At 51.1% G+C, this 15,103-nt stretch overlaps 2 protein-coding genes and 1 pseudogene across 2 annotated transcripts in view; 2 read left to right on the top strand and 1 right to left on the bottom strand.

Annotated features, from left to right (window-relative positions):
* Window positions 1-13,588, top strand: part of VAX2 (ventral anterior homeobox 2) — a 31,512-nt gene extending 17,924 nt beyond the window's left edge. The window contains exons 2-3 of the mRNA XM_002807532.6: window positions 1,375-1,562; window positions 12,975-13,588. Of these exons, the coding sequence (XP_002807578.4) occupies window positions 1,375-1,562; window positions 12,975-13,412 (626 nt within the window). The 3' untranslated portion in view covers window positions 13,413-13,588. The remainder of the gene's footprint in view (window positions 1-1,374; window positions 1,563-12,974) is intronic.
* Window positions 10,605-10,677, bottom strand: LOC118147641 (small nucleolar RNA U13; annotated as a pseudogene).
* Window positions 13,454-15,103, top strand: part of ATP6V1B1 (ATPase H+ transporting V1 subunit B1) — a 27,607-nt gene continuing 25,957 nt past the window's right edge. Inside the window, exon 1 of the mRNA XM_054244836.2 lies at window positions 13,454-13,588. Within this exon, the coding sequence (XP_054100811.1) occupies window positions 13,562-13,588 (27 nt within the window). The 5' untranslated portion in view covers window positions 13,454-13,561. The remainder of the gene's footprint in view (window positions 13,589-15,103) is intronic.

The raw sequence follows: 15,103 nt of genomic DNA, 5'->3' as shown, positions 1-15,103 counted from the left end.
ATTGAACCCTGGAGGTGCGGGCTGCAGTAAACTGAGTTGGCACCACTGCACATCAGCCTGGGTGTGAGAGTGAGTCCCTGTCTCAAAAAATAAATAACCAAACAAAATTTAATTTAATTTAAAAGTGCTTAGAACAGTGCCTGGCCCAGGGCAAGTATTGCAGAAGCGTCAGCCTTTGTTATGGCTGGAATGTCAACAGCCACTGCCCACTCTGGCCGCATTGCAAACTCCGACTGCGTGCGCCCCCTGGAGGGTATTAGAATTCCTGCACCTGTGGAGGGTTGCTTTCTTCCCTGGGCTCCCTCACCGTGGCCTTGAATTGGTAAGCTTCCCATTGTCAATGTTAAGTAATGGAAATTCCTGTTAGTTTATCTTCGTTATCATAGACATCATTCGCAGTGATTTCGTGAAATCCTACAGGATGTGACGTTGCATATTTCCACAATCTAATTTGTAACACAAAATATTCTAATAACTAGAATTCAAGCCATCAGTATGCATGGGTCAAACATGGATCATCTCCACCCCTATAGTTAAATGTTACTAAGTTCTTTATTGGGAATGTGTGGGGAACATGGGCTTCTGGGTTTTCAATCTCTCTTCAGTGGGCTGCAAAATATTGGAGACCCTGTGTATGGAGGGCATTGGTCAGAGTCCAGGAGTGGCCCTGCTGTTCAGGACCAGGCACGTGGGGAGTGGCAGCAGTGCCCGCTCTGGAAGGCATGCCAGCAGCCTGATATGGCAGGTATTGTCCTTGGGCCCTCCTGGGGACCTCAGCTCCCCAGTCTGTCCCATGCCCCACATCAGTTAGCCTCCTCCTCATGGAGCCCAGGTCTGTGGGGAACACTCCCGCATACACACACACACACACATATACACACACAAAGAGAGAGAGAGTGAAAGAGAGAGAGAGAGAGAGGAGAGAGAGAGGAGAGAGAGAGAGAGAGCATGCTTAGGACCTGGCTCTGACCTCTCCAGTAAGTCTTAGCTGATTAATCACACTCAGTTGTAACCCATCATTCCCTATGTACTTGAGGACCCAGCATATTCTTCCCATTTGTTCCTTACTCTGCAAGGGTCCAGAATCCTGGCTGGGTGAGAGTGAGTCCTTTCTTTCCAGACCATGATGGTAGACCTGGCATTTGTACTAAGGCCTATTCACATACATTTACCCACCCATTAGATACAATATCCTGCATTGGGTGATTAAGGAATCTGGGACCAGAGAGGGTGAGCAACTTGTCACAGGTCATGCAGCCAGATCCGGGCCGGAGGAGCTCTGTGATAGATCACACCACCTTGTATTAAGATGTTTGCTGGTGATCTAACTCCCCAGCTAATGAACTAACCTAGCTCCTTTCATGGCCCCTGCAGATGCCAAGGGAACAATTCGGGAAATTGTCCTGCCCAAGGGCCTGGACCTGGACCGGCCCAAGCGGACGCGTACATCCTTCACTGCTGAGCAGCTGTACCGCCTGGAGATGGAGTTCCAGCGCTGCCAGTACGTGGTGGGCCGCGAGCGCACTGAGCTGGCCCGCCAGCTGAACCTCTCCGAGACCCAGGTAAGAGACCAGGGCCAGTCCACTCCCGTGTCCTGGTGGCCTGGGAATCCCTGGGGATAGGAGGCTCTGGGAACTGCTACAGGGAGACCCAACTTTGGAGGAGTTCAGACAAGCATGAGGGAAAGACTTTAAGCTGCAGGTAAACCAGAGCTAAAAAGCAAATAACTAGAGTGCTGAGCACAGTCAGGAAATGCCAGTGGGGGCTTCTGGATCCCTCAGGCACTTTTGGATGGAGTATGGGAAAAGTCCAGTGGACTGGAGGAGAGCAGCCCTGGCGGTGCCAGGAGTGCCTTGGGGGGCATTGGTATGTAAGAGGAGCGACGAGAAGGGAGGATGAGGGCTTGGCTTGTTGGAAGTAAAGATTCTGGGGAAGATGAAACATACAAAATTGGGCTGGGGACCTCTCGCTTCTCCGTTCCTGGTCCTTTCCCACCCTCCATCACCTTCCCTTCATCTCAGGGTGCCTCAGTCTCATGTTGGAAAGGAGGAGTCTGCATACCCCCTTCACCTGGGTCGGGCTGGCATTTTAACAGTAGTATGCTTAACTCAAAAGAAAAAACTCTTGTAAATTAAGCACCTACCCTGTATGAATGGAGACACTTCAAGCTGGTACTAGAGCTACAAAATACTACTGCTACTACAACTAATAATACTTCGTTCTTACACGTGTCAGGCACTAAGTGCTTTGCCTATGTTAAGTACCCAATCCCTCCCATGTACCAGATGATGTCATTCCTGTGGTACGGGTAAGAGGAAGTCATGCCCAAGGTCAGACAACTCATTTGTTCCAGAGCTGGGCTTTGGACAAGCAGGCTCTCATCTTTCTGCTGCCTATAAACTGGGCAACCTTCCTTGAGCTTGTCAAGGAATAACTCAGAGACCCTTTTTTCAGCCACAGCTCTAGTAGTTTCCTCTCATATCTGAGGGAAATCTATCAATAAATGTATTGCAAATAGTGGCCAAAACAGGATTGATAAAGTGGAGCGGAAGGGAGGAGTGGAGTGAGGAAGCGGTGGTCTGGAGCAGTATGCTGGTTTCCTTCCGGGGAGCTCGGTGTCGGGAGGCTGTGCTGGAGTGAGGGCTTCCCCTCTGTTCCCCTGTGTGTGGTGTGGCTGCTGTCCTTCCCTGTGTCCCTGTCTCAGTGAGGCTGGCTCTCCCAGCTTTCCTCAGCAGAATTCCTCGAGCTCCTCAAATCCCACCACCAGAGTGCTGTGCAGCCCACCCCTGGGGAGAGGGTGGTCAGATGTGCCTGGAAGTCCTGGTCCCTTTGAGGGGTGAGCAGGTTCCTCCTGGGGCACAGCAAGAGTGGTCAGAGGGAGAGGCCAGAAGGGGAGAGAGGTGGAGGAGGGGCTGGCAGGGAGGAGAGGACCTGCTGGGGAGGGACAGCAGCTGCCTTCCTGCAGGGCCGGGTCATCTCCACCTGCACTTGTTTTCCCCCAGCTGCCACTGCAGAGCTCCCAAACAACCCTGCTGGGCCTCCCTCCAGCTGGGCTCAACAGGGGGCTGGGAAGCCAGGCCTATGCTCAGAGAGGAGGCTGCAGTGGCAGAGCCAGGCAAGAGCTCCTGGAAAAGTCACAGAGGCCCAGTATTCCCTACGCTGAGCTGCCCTTGGAGGTCAAGCCCAAGCCCCTCCTCTTCCAGGAAGCCTTCTGCAGGCCCTTGCCTTCTTCCTAAGAGACCTTTCCACATGGCTTGACCTGGAGGGAGAGAGAGTGTGAGTGTGTGAGGGGTGTGTGTGTGTCTGTGCGCACGTGTGTGTTGTGTTGGATCCCCACCAGTATTTGCTTCCCAAAGACAAGAATGTGTTTAGAGGCCATGGCCCTTCGTCACACTCCACAGGGAGCCCAAAACACAGCTGGACACACAGTAGGCCCTCAGTGAGTCCTCTGCACTGTTCTCGCTCACTACCCTCCTTTCTCTGTCCCCAGTCCTGGAGTTGACAGATAGTATAAGTAATGGGCAGCTAATGCTTACTGAGCACTTCCCATGCACCAGGTCCTGTTCTGAGGGTGTGACACAGTCTAACTAGTTTAGTCCTCACCACAACCTTGTGGGATACATGTGAGATTTTTCTTCCAACCCCCAGCAGCCAGTGCTGCAGTCCACCATCATCCAACCACCAGCAGCCAGTGCTGCAGTCCACCATCATCACTGAGTGTATCCAACAGTTCAATACTGACACTAATTCCCAGAGCTAGCACAGACCCTACAAGTTAAGGGCTCAGTCCACAAGACAGTGCCACAGCAGACACAGGTTCCAGGAGCCCACCTGTGTTTTGAATGAATTGGCCTAAAACTGGGGGCTCCCACATCACCCTCCTCAGGTTTGACAATTCACTAGAATGACAGAAATTCACAGAACTTAGGAAACAACTCCCCTATACTTGCTGGTTTATAAATGACACAAATCAGGAACAGCCAGATAGAAGAGATGCAGAGAGCAAGGTAAGGGAGAGGTCTGTGGAGATCCTATGGCCTCTCCAGTGCCTCTGCTCCCAGCACTTCCATGTGTTTGCCAACCAGAAGTTCTCCTGGTCTCTTTACTCAAGACTAAATCCAGGCTGGCCAGGCGCAGTGGCTCACTTCTGTAATCCCAGCACTTTGGGAGGCCAAGGAGGGAGGATCGCTTGAGCCCAGGAGTCCAAGACCAGCCTGGGAAGAACCAGGAGACCTCATCTCTAAAAAAAGCTTTTTTTAACTTTTTTTTAGTTTACACTGTAAACTGCAGGGTGTGGTGGCACACACATATGCTCCCAGCTACTTGGGAGGCTGAGGCAGGAGGATTGTTTGAGCCCAGGAGGTCAAGGCTATAGTGAGACGTGTTAGTGCCATTGCACTCCAGTCTGGGTGACAGAGCAAGACTCTATCTCAAAAACAAACAAAAAAAGGACTATAATCCAATCTCCATTTCCCCTCCCCTCCCTCGAAGGAAAGGAATGGGGGCGGCTGAAAGTTACTACCCTCTAATCACAAGTATGGTCTTTCTAGAACCAGCCCCAGTCCTGACACTACCTAGAGATCCACCCTGAGTCACCTCATTAGCATATGATAGTAAGTCTTATTTATTTACTTACTTATTTATTTATTGTAGAGATAGGGTCTTGCTATGTTTCCCAGGCTGGTCTGGAACTTCTGGTCTCAATCCTCCTTCCTAACCTTCCAAAGTGCTGGGATTATAGGTGTGTAAGCCGCTGTGCCCAGACACTAAGTATATATTATTTCCACTTTAAAGAGAAGGAAACTGAGACACAGAAAAGTTAAATAATTTGCTTAGGATTTGCAGCAGGCCCATTCATGAGCTCATTTAACCTTTAGAAGAAGATGGCTTTATGGGTACTATTATCCCCATTTAAGCAAACTGAGCCTCAGAGAGGTTAACTAACTTGCCCAAGGTTCTATAGCTAAGGATTCTGTGGAATTCTCAGTCTGTTCACCCATACTTTTGTTCAAAAATATTATTGAATACCTACTGTATAGAAGGCACTCTTCTAGACACTGGGGCTGTAGCTTAGGACAAAACAGACCGGGCACCTGCCCTTACACAGCTGAGCTCCATGGAGACAAAGAAAAAGCACATTTCCAAGAGTGATGAGTGTTAAGAGAGAGCTCAAACGGGGTCACAGGAGAGAGACTAGGCAGGAGTGTTTCATCGGGATGTTCAGGGAAGGCCTCTTTGAGATGACATTGAGCTTAGGCCTGAGTGACAAGAAAGAGACAGCCAGATGAGGAGCCAGAAGGAGACGTCAAGGCAGAAGGTAATGATGAAGACCTGAGGGGCAGGAACTGGCATAGAATGTTCTAGAAGTGTCAGAAGGCCAGCGGCTGGAGCTACATGGTAATTGGGTAAGTAGGTAGGGGAGGATTATGCAGTGCTTAGAGACCATGGTAATTCACTGAAGACAAAGTGACAGGAGATGATTGGCATTTTACAGAAGTTGCTCTGGCTGCCACCCAGGGAAGGGACCACAGGGGACAGGAGTGGATGGGTAGGGACTACTGACATGGGTCTTGAACAGAGACGTGGTGGAGAAGAGAAGCAAGCTGATGTGAGAGGTGCTCTGATTTAGAACTGGCACCTCTGAGGACTTCTTGTGGATTACACACACAGGGTGAAGGAAAGGAAGTGGTTTGGGCTGAACTGGGAGAATGGTGACACCATTCAATGAGTCGAGAAAGCGGGAGAGCAGCAAGATGGTGGGAGCATAATCAAGAGTTTTGTTTTGGATCAGTTAAGTTTGAGATTCCAGCGGAGATATCAGGAAGGCATGTCAGATTTTTCAGGCAGGCTGGTTTTTCTCTGATTTGAGTTATCTGAGGGTCTCTGCCAGAGTTCTTTTGGGGGGAAATATAAGAAATTCCTTCAGGTGCCCTCAGATAATGAATGGTCTCCCCAGGGAGAAAAACAGGGGCCATAGCCTGTGGGAATTCAGTAACAGGAACTATGGTGTAGCCAGGATTTGGCAGAGACTGGAAGCCAAAGGTTCTTTTGGGCCCAAGGGATTCAGCATCAGGCACTCACAGAAGTTCCCACCAGTGCTCCAGTGCATATGTGCTCCAACTGCTGTTCAAAATGTCTGTCTGCCTCCCTCTCCTCCCCTCTCCTCTCCTCTCCTCCCCTCTCCTCTCCTTTCCTCCCCTCTCCTCTCCTCCCCTCCCCTCTCCCTTCCCCTCCTTCCCTTCCTCTCCTCTCTTTTCTTCTTTCTTCACTTTTCTTCTCTCTTCTCTTTTCTTCTCTCTTCTCTTCTCTCTCTCTTCCCTCCCTTCTGCCAAACAGCATCTCTACCTTCTTCCCTGGATACTCAGAGGACCCAGGCATGGTCCCAATTTGGGCAGAGAAAACACAGAGCTTGCTCAAGGCCCATTTCCATGGCTAGTCTCTTCTTTAATCTAGCATGCCCAATTCAGTTGAGTTGTCTGCAGATTTAAATCAGAAACCCACTTACAGGATTGGGCAGGCAGAATGGTGAAGCCCTTTCCTTGGCTCGCCACCACCCACAGTGCTCTGAAGGATGAAGGGTCCACCAGGTGTAGGAACAGTGAACAAGACAGAGTGCAGCTGATCTCTGTCCCGGCCTTGCCCAGACTCCATAGCTGTGCAATGGAGGCTGAGCATAGCTGCCCTGGAGAGCAGGGGCAGCCTCAGAGGACTCTCTCTCTATTGAGAATATCAAAAGAACCCTCTGCCCACCTTTATCCCCTGAAGGGGAGCATGCACTCAAAGCTCTTCTCATGCTGGAGAACAGAGACAGCCCCACCTAGTCCAGTTCTCCCTGGTTTTAGAAACCTTCTGATACACCTTGTCACCATGCTTTGTTTTAAAAAGGAAGTTTGGTGTTTGATTAAAGCAGCATTTCTCAAGATATAGTCTGAAAACCAGCTGTACATACAGCCTCCCTGGGATAAAATGCAGATGCCTGTGCCACCCTCATCCCAATAATTCCCAATCAGATTTCTAGGGAAGACCCCACAACCATTATATTTCTCATTCCAGGTGATCTAATGCACAGTGATGTCTGAGAATCACTGGCTTATGGAAAGGTGAGCAAATCCGACCAGATGATGTGATCATCACATTGCTCAAAAGACTTCATTGCCTGCCAGGCACTTTACTAAGTCCAGGATTATTAGCCCAATGAGTCATCACAACAAAACTATGAGGAAGAGTTATGATCCCCATTTTACTGATGAAGAAACTGAGGCACCAAGAAGTTAAGTAACTTGCCCTAAGTCATCTAGCTAGTTAAAGGAACCAGAGTTGAATCAGGGGCTGTCTGACCTCTGACTCTCCACTATATTGTTTGCTACTGTGTATTGTCTTCTCTGCTGTACTGTTTGCTACTTCTCCCAAAACTCTTACCCTATCGTAACACTTGCTGCCTGCCCATGACCCACCCTGCTAGTGTCTGAGAGCCAAGAGGGTCAAAATGGAGTTTTATTTTTGTTTATTCAGTGCCTGGCAATGCCTGGCTTGCATCAGATGCTTGCTATTTCTATGTTGCCTGAATGAATGACCAGAGTACCAGGGTCCGAGCAGGACATAAGAGGATGTGGCTGCAGAGGAAGGGAAGGTGAGAGGCTGGCTCAGGACTCCCCTCCTGCAGCTGGCCTGGAGGATATTTTCGGGCCAGGAGCCTAGGAGCCAGGTGGAGAACATACTGCCAGGTCCCAATACCCACACAGGGTGCCCACCTAGCTTAGGTAAGAGCTGCTCCAGCCCTTCAGCAATGCCTCAGCCTCATGCTTGATGCCTCTGCTCCAGATAACTTATTCCAGAATAGCAGAATAGATGGTCCCTTCCTAGTGCATGTTACAAAAACCAGGCCATCCTGGATACACAGATACTGCTCACCATGGTCATGGGAAACAGTCTTTAAAAGATGAATGCCATTTCCGGATCAACAAGGAATCTTGGAATTTAATACTGACCATGAGCCCAAAGAAGCTGATGGATAATCTCCTGAAAAATGCCTCTGTAGTCCTAGCAGCCAAGTGGAAACCATGCCCATCCCCTGGTGCACAGCCATGGGTCACAGTGTGGCCCAACAAGAGATCGGGGAGGGGGACAGTGCAGCCACCAAGCACTCACTGAGTCCCAGGGAGTCAAGATGGCAGCCTCCAGGAGGCCACACTGGGCCCTGAGAAGACAGGGAGGGAGAGAGCCCAGAAGTCACACTGGGCAGGTGAGGGGAGAGGCATACCACAGGAGGTCGCTGGCCCCACCACCCTGTGAAATCAGCTAGGAATGGTTTCCCAGAAGAGGAAAAGAACCAATCACTTTGGATTTAACCTGGAGAAAAGGATGAACCTGAGGTGGAAATGAAGACTTCCTGGAGATGAGACACATTCAGAGAGCTCTGAGTCTGTCTGTCCTTCAGAGAGACAGAGAGACAGCATTTGCAGGGCCTTATGAACCTACCCACAAGGGTTTGATGGGCTGATAGGATTGATGGTGGGAAGTAGAGAGTTGAGCCTTCTGGCTCCCGCCCTTGAAGTTTGCAATGCCAGGAAACATATTGGAATCACCCACAGATCTTTAAGATAATACCCAGGCCTCAGCCCATTCTTGGAGACTCTGATTTAATATGGGTATAGGATGAGGCCTGGGCATCATCCCAGAAAGTTCCAATGTGCAGCCAAGGTTGAGAATTCCTGACCTCGCCTGCGTGTGGCCAATAAACAAGTACCCCTGGTACCAGGCCCTGCTCCATTTGCCTCTGACTTCTCCTCTCCTAGGGCCCAGGCTCACCTTCCCAGGAGATGCCCAAGCCCAGCACCAGCCCACACCCACCTCTCCTTGCTACACCCAGACCCGCAGGAAGATGGGATGTGTGGAGAGCACCTTGTAAATGCTTGGTCATTCCTCATCCATCACACTCCGTGACTGCCACTCCGAGCACAAACTGCCCTCTGTTTTTCAGGAGTGAGTCAGTGCCACTACCCCCTAGACCTTCAGCTTCCTGAGGACCAGAATCGTGATGTCTGTGTCTCCTCTCCCTCTATTTCAAAAAGAGAGCTAGAAACAGAGAAAGCAGGTGATAAATACCTACCAGCCGCTACATGGGTTTTCTTCTTTCATCACTGCAATGGCCAAGTATTATTGTCCCCATTCTAAAGATGAGAAACTGAGGCTCAGGGGTTCCTGGAGGTGGTGCCTGGCCTCCGGTCTTAGGACAGGCAAGTGCTGGCTTGGCTAAGAGGTCAGGAAGCTTCCCAGCAGGGAGGGGGAATGCAGCAGTGTGCAGCGCTATGGTCCTTGAGGATCTGGTGAGACTGCTTCCCTCAGCAGTCCGATTCCAGAGGTGACAAATGGGAAAGGATTCTCTTCCTTCCAGTCATTTCCATTAGGTAGACTTGGGCTGAATCTCCCTTGACCTCCCTTACTGATATTTTCTTCAAATGCCCCCACTTCAGGGAGGCTGTATGTGCAATGCCATTAGCAAAATAGTCACACCCTCCTTCCTCCCCCGTATCCTGCCACCTTTCTCTAAAGCAGTGCCCCCCAGAGTGTGGTTTTTGGGCCACTGCCAGCCCCTAAACTGTTACCTGTCTATAACATGCTAAGTACAGAAATAGAGAATAGGTATTTAGAAAAGACCGGCACGGTGGCTCACGCCTCTAATCCCAGCACTTCGGGAGGCCAAGGTGGGCAGATCACGAAGTCAGGAGTTCCAGACCGGCCTGGCCAACAATGGTGAAACCCCGTCTCTACTAAAAATACAAAAATTAACTGGATATGGTGGCATATGCCTGTAATCCCACTACTCAGGAGGCTGAGGCAGGAGAGTCACTTGAACCCAGGAGGTGGAGGTTACAGTAGGCCAAGATTGCGCCACTGCACTCTAGCCTGGGCTACAGAATGAGTCCATCTCAAAAAAAAAAAGTATATAGCAATCTTTCCAGTAATTCATTTTAATTGTATTTTTTTAAAAGTATTGGTCCTCGACAAAACTGGACACTTTATAAAGTGATCCTCACCTGAAATCATCTGGGAAACACGGCTCAAAGCCCTTGCTGCCAACTGACACACACTTTTGTGTTTGCTGTTCATCATCTGCCTCTCCAACTCCACTGCCCACTCCACATGGCAAGGACTCACTCAGCTTTGTTCACTGGTGATTCCCTGGGCCTAGAACAGCACCTGGAACACAGTAGGCACTCAGTGTATATCTGATGAGTGAAGAATGAGGTAAATGAAGCAATCAGCCTCAAGTAGATCCCGTAACTCTCCGGTCACTTTTGGTTATTGAATCTCCATTCACCAGGTGCGGTGGTGTGCACCTGTAGTCCCAGAACTCAGGAGGCTGAGGCAAGAGGATTGCTTGAGGCCAGGACTTTGAGGCTACAGTGAGCTGTCATCACACCAGTGCACTCCAGCCTGGGCAGCAAACCGACACTCTGTCTCTAAAAACAATGAAAGTAAAGAAACTCAATCCAATATCCTTCAAAACACCAAACTCACATCTGGTTTAAATAACATCTTCTCCCCAAGCCCCACGCTGGCCACTTGGAACAGGCTTGGCTTACTGCTTGCCAGCAAGGCTTGAGGTTTGAGGGGACCAGATCTCACATAGGAGCATGAACACCCAACCATCCCGCTGAAGAACTACAAAAGGACCTCCCACGGCAGCCTCTGGAGGAGAGTGTGATCTATCTCAGTCACTTGCTCCCTCTTCCCCTATCAGCCACCTCCCCCTGTCAGAGGGCGGGGGCTGGCTTCAAGGAGGCAGAGATCTTTTTTAAAAGACTGGACCTCTTCTGGTGTGAGGAGGGGAGGCATCCAGGCCTCACTTTCTGAAGGCCTTTGCTGGAGGGCCAGTCACTCCCAGGAGGTAGTGATGTCTGGCATGGTGATGTCTGCCATTGCCCAGGTGACCCGGTCTGCCTTGGCTTTGCCAGTCAGTCTACCTAACCTGGTCAGCCCTGTGGCTTCAGCCTCCTCCTCCACCCATCTCTTGGCACCTTCTCAGAACCACAGTTGTTGCTGGACTTTTAAATCTTCCAAAAACTGGAAGGAACCAGCAAGGTCTTCCTGACCTTTTCTTATTGGGCCCTCCCATCTCACCCTCCCTCTTGGCACACCTGCCCCAGCTCTAGGCGAGGAGCAGGGTGGGCCTCTGTGTTCCCAGAGAAATAACTCTGAGTGCTCTCATGGTGGCCCCCATGACATGGGCCTGTAGGTGCTCTGGCCTGATGAATTTCTGGACTGGGGCATGAATGCCAGTCTCTCCTTCTAGTGCCTGCAAGTGATTCTTTTGGGCCTTCCCATGAGGCTTTGCAGCCCCCAGGGGACTGAGCCTGAGCTTCCTCCTAGTTCCCTTTCCTCAAGTAGACCAGGAAGGGGGTTGGAGCACTGGGTGCTGGGTGGTAGAGGCAGGGCCAGTTCTGCCTTCTCTCAGAAGCCCTGAAAAAGGCCTCTTCCCTGATGTTGGTGACTCTCTTCAGACTGTGGTACATCTTTGTCCTCAGTTTTGAGTGTGTGGCCATCAGAAGTCCCCCCACCAACCTGCCACACCCAGTCACACTTGGTGTCATGTTGAGAAACTTGGCCTTTATAGGGGATGGGGTGGGAAGGTGCTGGTAAAAAGTTCAAACAGAGAAATGGTCAGATTGGGTTAGAAGGAGCTCCCTCCAAAGGCAGCCTGGTGGCCAGCATGGAGGCAGAGACCTCACCATCCTCAGACGGGCATCTGATCCCTCCTCTGGCTATGCCCTTCCCTATGGGATGAGAACTCTGCAGAGCCAAGGGGTCTCACCTACCAGAAGCCTGTGCCCACCTTTGAGACCACCCCTCCCTGACACTGAAGTGTCCAGTTTCAGAATTCCCAGCCGAATGGCCCTGTGCCCACATCCAGCACCTGCCTGGGCCTCTCCAGGATCAGTCCTCCCAAGGGCACACCACAGACATTATTCAGCACTCCAGGCCCAAGAAGCGGCCATCCATCACTCTGTCCCTATTTACAGAGCATGAACAGGCTGAGGTGGCCACATGTGGGTAAGAGCCAGAGTGGGCCATGAGCCAGAGGCCTCTCTTGCCCCAGCCTTGTAGATGTTGCAGTTTAGACCTGGGGCAGAGAGACCTTTAGAGCACTGGTTTTTTCACCTTGGAATCACCTGGTAAGCTTTAAAAACTACTGGAGTCTGGGTCCCAGGTTCTCCCATTCTGAGTTTATTGGTCCAAGGTGAGGAGTGAGTTAGGGGCTTAAAACTCCCCAGGTGGTTCTCATGGGCAGCCAAGGTGGAGAGGCGCTGCTATAGAGACAGTGCCATAGTCCCCATCAGAGAGAACAAGGGGAGAGAGGACGGTTTGCTCTAGGGAGCAGGGAGAGGGGCTCCTGCGTGGGTGAGCAGAGTGGCTGTGATGGAAAAGAGGGGGTGGAAAGCCTCTGTTTGGAGGACAGAGCTGCACATGTGGGGTCTGGGGTGTTTATTGAGATATCCATGGGGAGATGCATAGCAGACAGGTAGATACATGGCCTGGATCTCAGTTCAGAGCCCTGGGCCTGAGGTAGAGTGGGAATTACCAGCACATAAATGGCAGCTGAGGCTGTGAACTTGACTTTGAGCCAAGGGCATGTGGGCCAAGAGGAGAACATCAGTTATACCCCCAAACTCTATCCTCTGTCTGTCAATCTGTTCCTCCATCCTAGGCCAGAGTCAGTTTAGCAATAGAGGGGCCTCCGTAATTTGGGGGACAAGGGTCCCTAATCAGTTGGCCTAGAGCAGGCTGGTTGTGGGGAGACCTTAACAACAATCTGCTCTTCTTTCCCTCTCGCTCCACCCTCGCACCCCACCCCGACCCCCATCCACCACCTGCCCAACCCATGCCCTTCCTCTCCTTTCCTCCTCCCACCTGCCCCCACTTTGCTTTGCCTGTCCCATCTCCCTCCTTGATACCCCTTCCCCTACCCCAAGGTGAAGGTCTGGTTCCAGAACCGCCGCACCAAGCAGAAGAAAGACCAGAGCAGAGACCTGGAGAAGCGGGCGTCCTCGTCAGCCTCCGAGGCCTTTGCCACCTCCAACATTCTTCGGCTGCTGGAGCAGGGCCGGCTACTCTCTGTGCCCAGGGCCCCCAGCCTCCTGGCACTGACCCCTGGCCTGCCAGGCCTACCTGCCAGCCACAGGGGCACCTCCTTGGGTGACCCCAGGAACTCCTCCCCTCGCCTCAACCCGCTGCCCTCGGCCTCAGCGTCTCCCCCGCTGCCGCCCCCTCTGCCAGCTGTCTGCTTTTCCTCGGCCCCACTCCTGGATCTGCCTGCTGGCTACGAACTGGGCTCCTCAGCCTTCGAGCCATACAGCTGGCTAGAACGGAAAGTAGGCAGCACCGGCAGTGGCAAGAAAGCTAACACTTAAGACTCCCACCCTGTGACACTGAGTCCCCAGCACAGCACCTCCCCAGCCTCCTGTGCCCCAGCGGACTGCACTGAGCAGGCCCCGGAGAGGAGGGGCGGCAGCCACACACTCCTCCCCACCTGCCCCCCAACTCAGAGACTCGTGACCAAATGGCCTTGGTCCCACAGCTTGTGTGTGTGAGTGCAGTGTGCGTGTGTGTGTTTCTCACTGAAATAAAAGGAAAACAATGACAAGGAGGGAAACAGTCCCCATAGCACAACTACTTGCCCCTCAATCCCTTCTATCCCTCTTCTCGCTGGAAGGGAGAATGGGCTTAGAGTCAGAGGGGCCTCAGATGGGAAGGGACAGGGGCAGGGGACTCACATGCATGGGTCAGCAGGCACCTGACTCCCACTCAGTAGAGGCCCATGGCACCAACACGAATTTTTTGGTTAAATATTGCCCTTTACAAGCTTCTCTTTCAAGCATCAAAGTACTTGAGAGAGGAAACATTGTCATCTTGAAGCAGGTGAATGATGAAAGGTGAGACCAGGTCGAGAGAGAGGGAGAGAGAGCATCAAAGGTAAACCCAAGCAAGAGTCCAAAGGTTTAGAGAGGGCCTACCTGCCACAGACTGCAACATGAAACCCTTTTATGTTTGTACATACACACAGCCTGGCCAACGTGGTGAAACCCCATCTCTACTAAAAATGCAAAAATTAGCCGGGTGTGGTGGCAGGCATCTGTAATCTGAGCTACTCAGGAGACTGAGGCATGAGAATCACTTGAACCCAGAAGGTGGAGGGTGCAGTGAGCCAAGATCGTGCCTCTGCACTCCAGCCTGGGCGACAGAGGGAGACACCGTCTCAAAATACATATATACATTTTTTATTGCTCAAACAATATGAAATTTTTTTAAGTTAAATAAAAAAATCTTGCTCGTGACTCTTTTATTCAACTTTTTGTTTTGTTTTGCTTCTTTCTTTGTTTTGAGACAGAGTCTCACTCTTTCGCCAGGCACCAGGCTGGAGTGCAATGGCGCGATCTCAGCTCACTGCAATCTCTGCCTCCCAGCTTCAAGCAGTTCTCCTGCCTCAGCCTCCTGAGTAGCTGGGGCTACAGGCACGTGCCACCATGCCCAGATAATTTTTGCATTTTAGTAAAAACGGGGTTTCACTATGTTGGCCAGGATGGTCTCAATCTCTTGATCCACCCACCTTGGACTCCCAAAGTGCTGGGACTACAGGCGTGAGCCACCCCGCCCGGCCTTATTCAACTTTTTATTTTGCACTAATTGTAGATTTATAGTATGAGATAGATAGGTCTCATCTTACCTAACTATAGCACAATATCAAAACCAGGAAATTGACATTGGTACCATGTGTGTGCATAGTACCATGTCATTTTATAGATTCTTGGACTCACTGCTGCAATCTCGCTACAGACCTGTTCCATCACCACAAAGATCTTCCTCATGATGCCCACACCCACCCCCACCCTCCACAGGAGAGTTCCTTGAAAGGATGAGCATTACAAGACAGGAACCAAAGACCTGAGATGGGTCTTCAGGCAGGAGGATACGGGGTGAGATTTTGACTCTGTGAACAGAAATAACAAGCATAGTCTCCTCCAGTCTGCTCGAGAAACATAGTAGCTGCTGCTTTGGCTTCAAATTGGCTGCCCTGAGTCACCTGGATCAGGTGCTTGGGGAC

Source organism: Callithrix jacchus, chromosome 14 (assembly GCF_049354715.1).
Source record: "Callithrix jacchus isolate 240 chromosome 14, calJac240_pri, whole genome shotgun sequence".
In the NCBI taxonomy this organism is placed as follows: Eukaryota; Metazoa; Chordata; class Mammalia; order Primates; family Cebidae; genus Callithrix; species Callithrix jacchus.
Note: the sequence above shows the minus strand (reverse complement) of the source record. Positions and strands in the feature narration are given on the sequence as shown.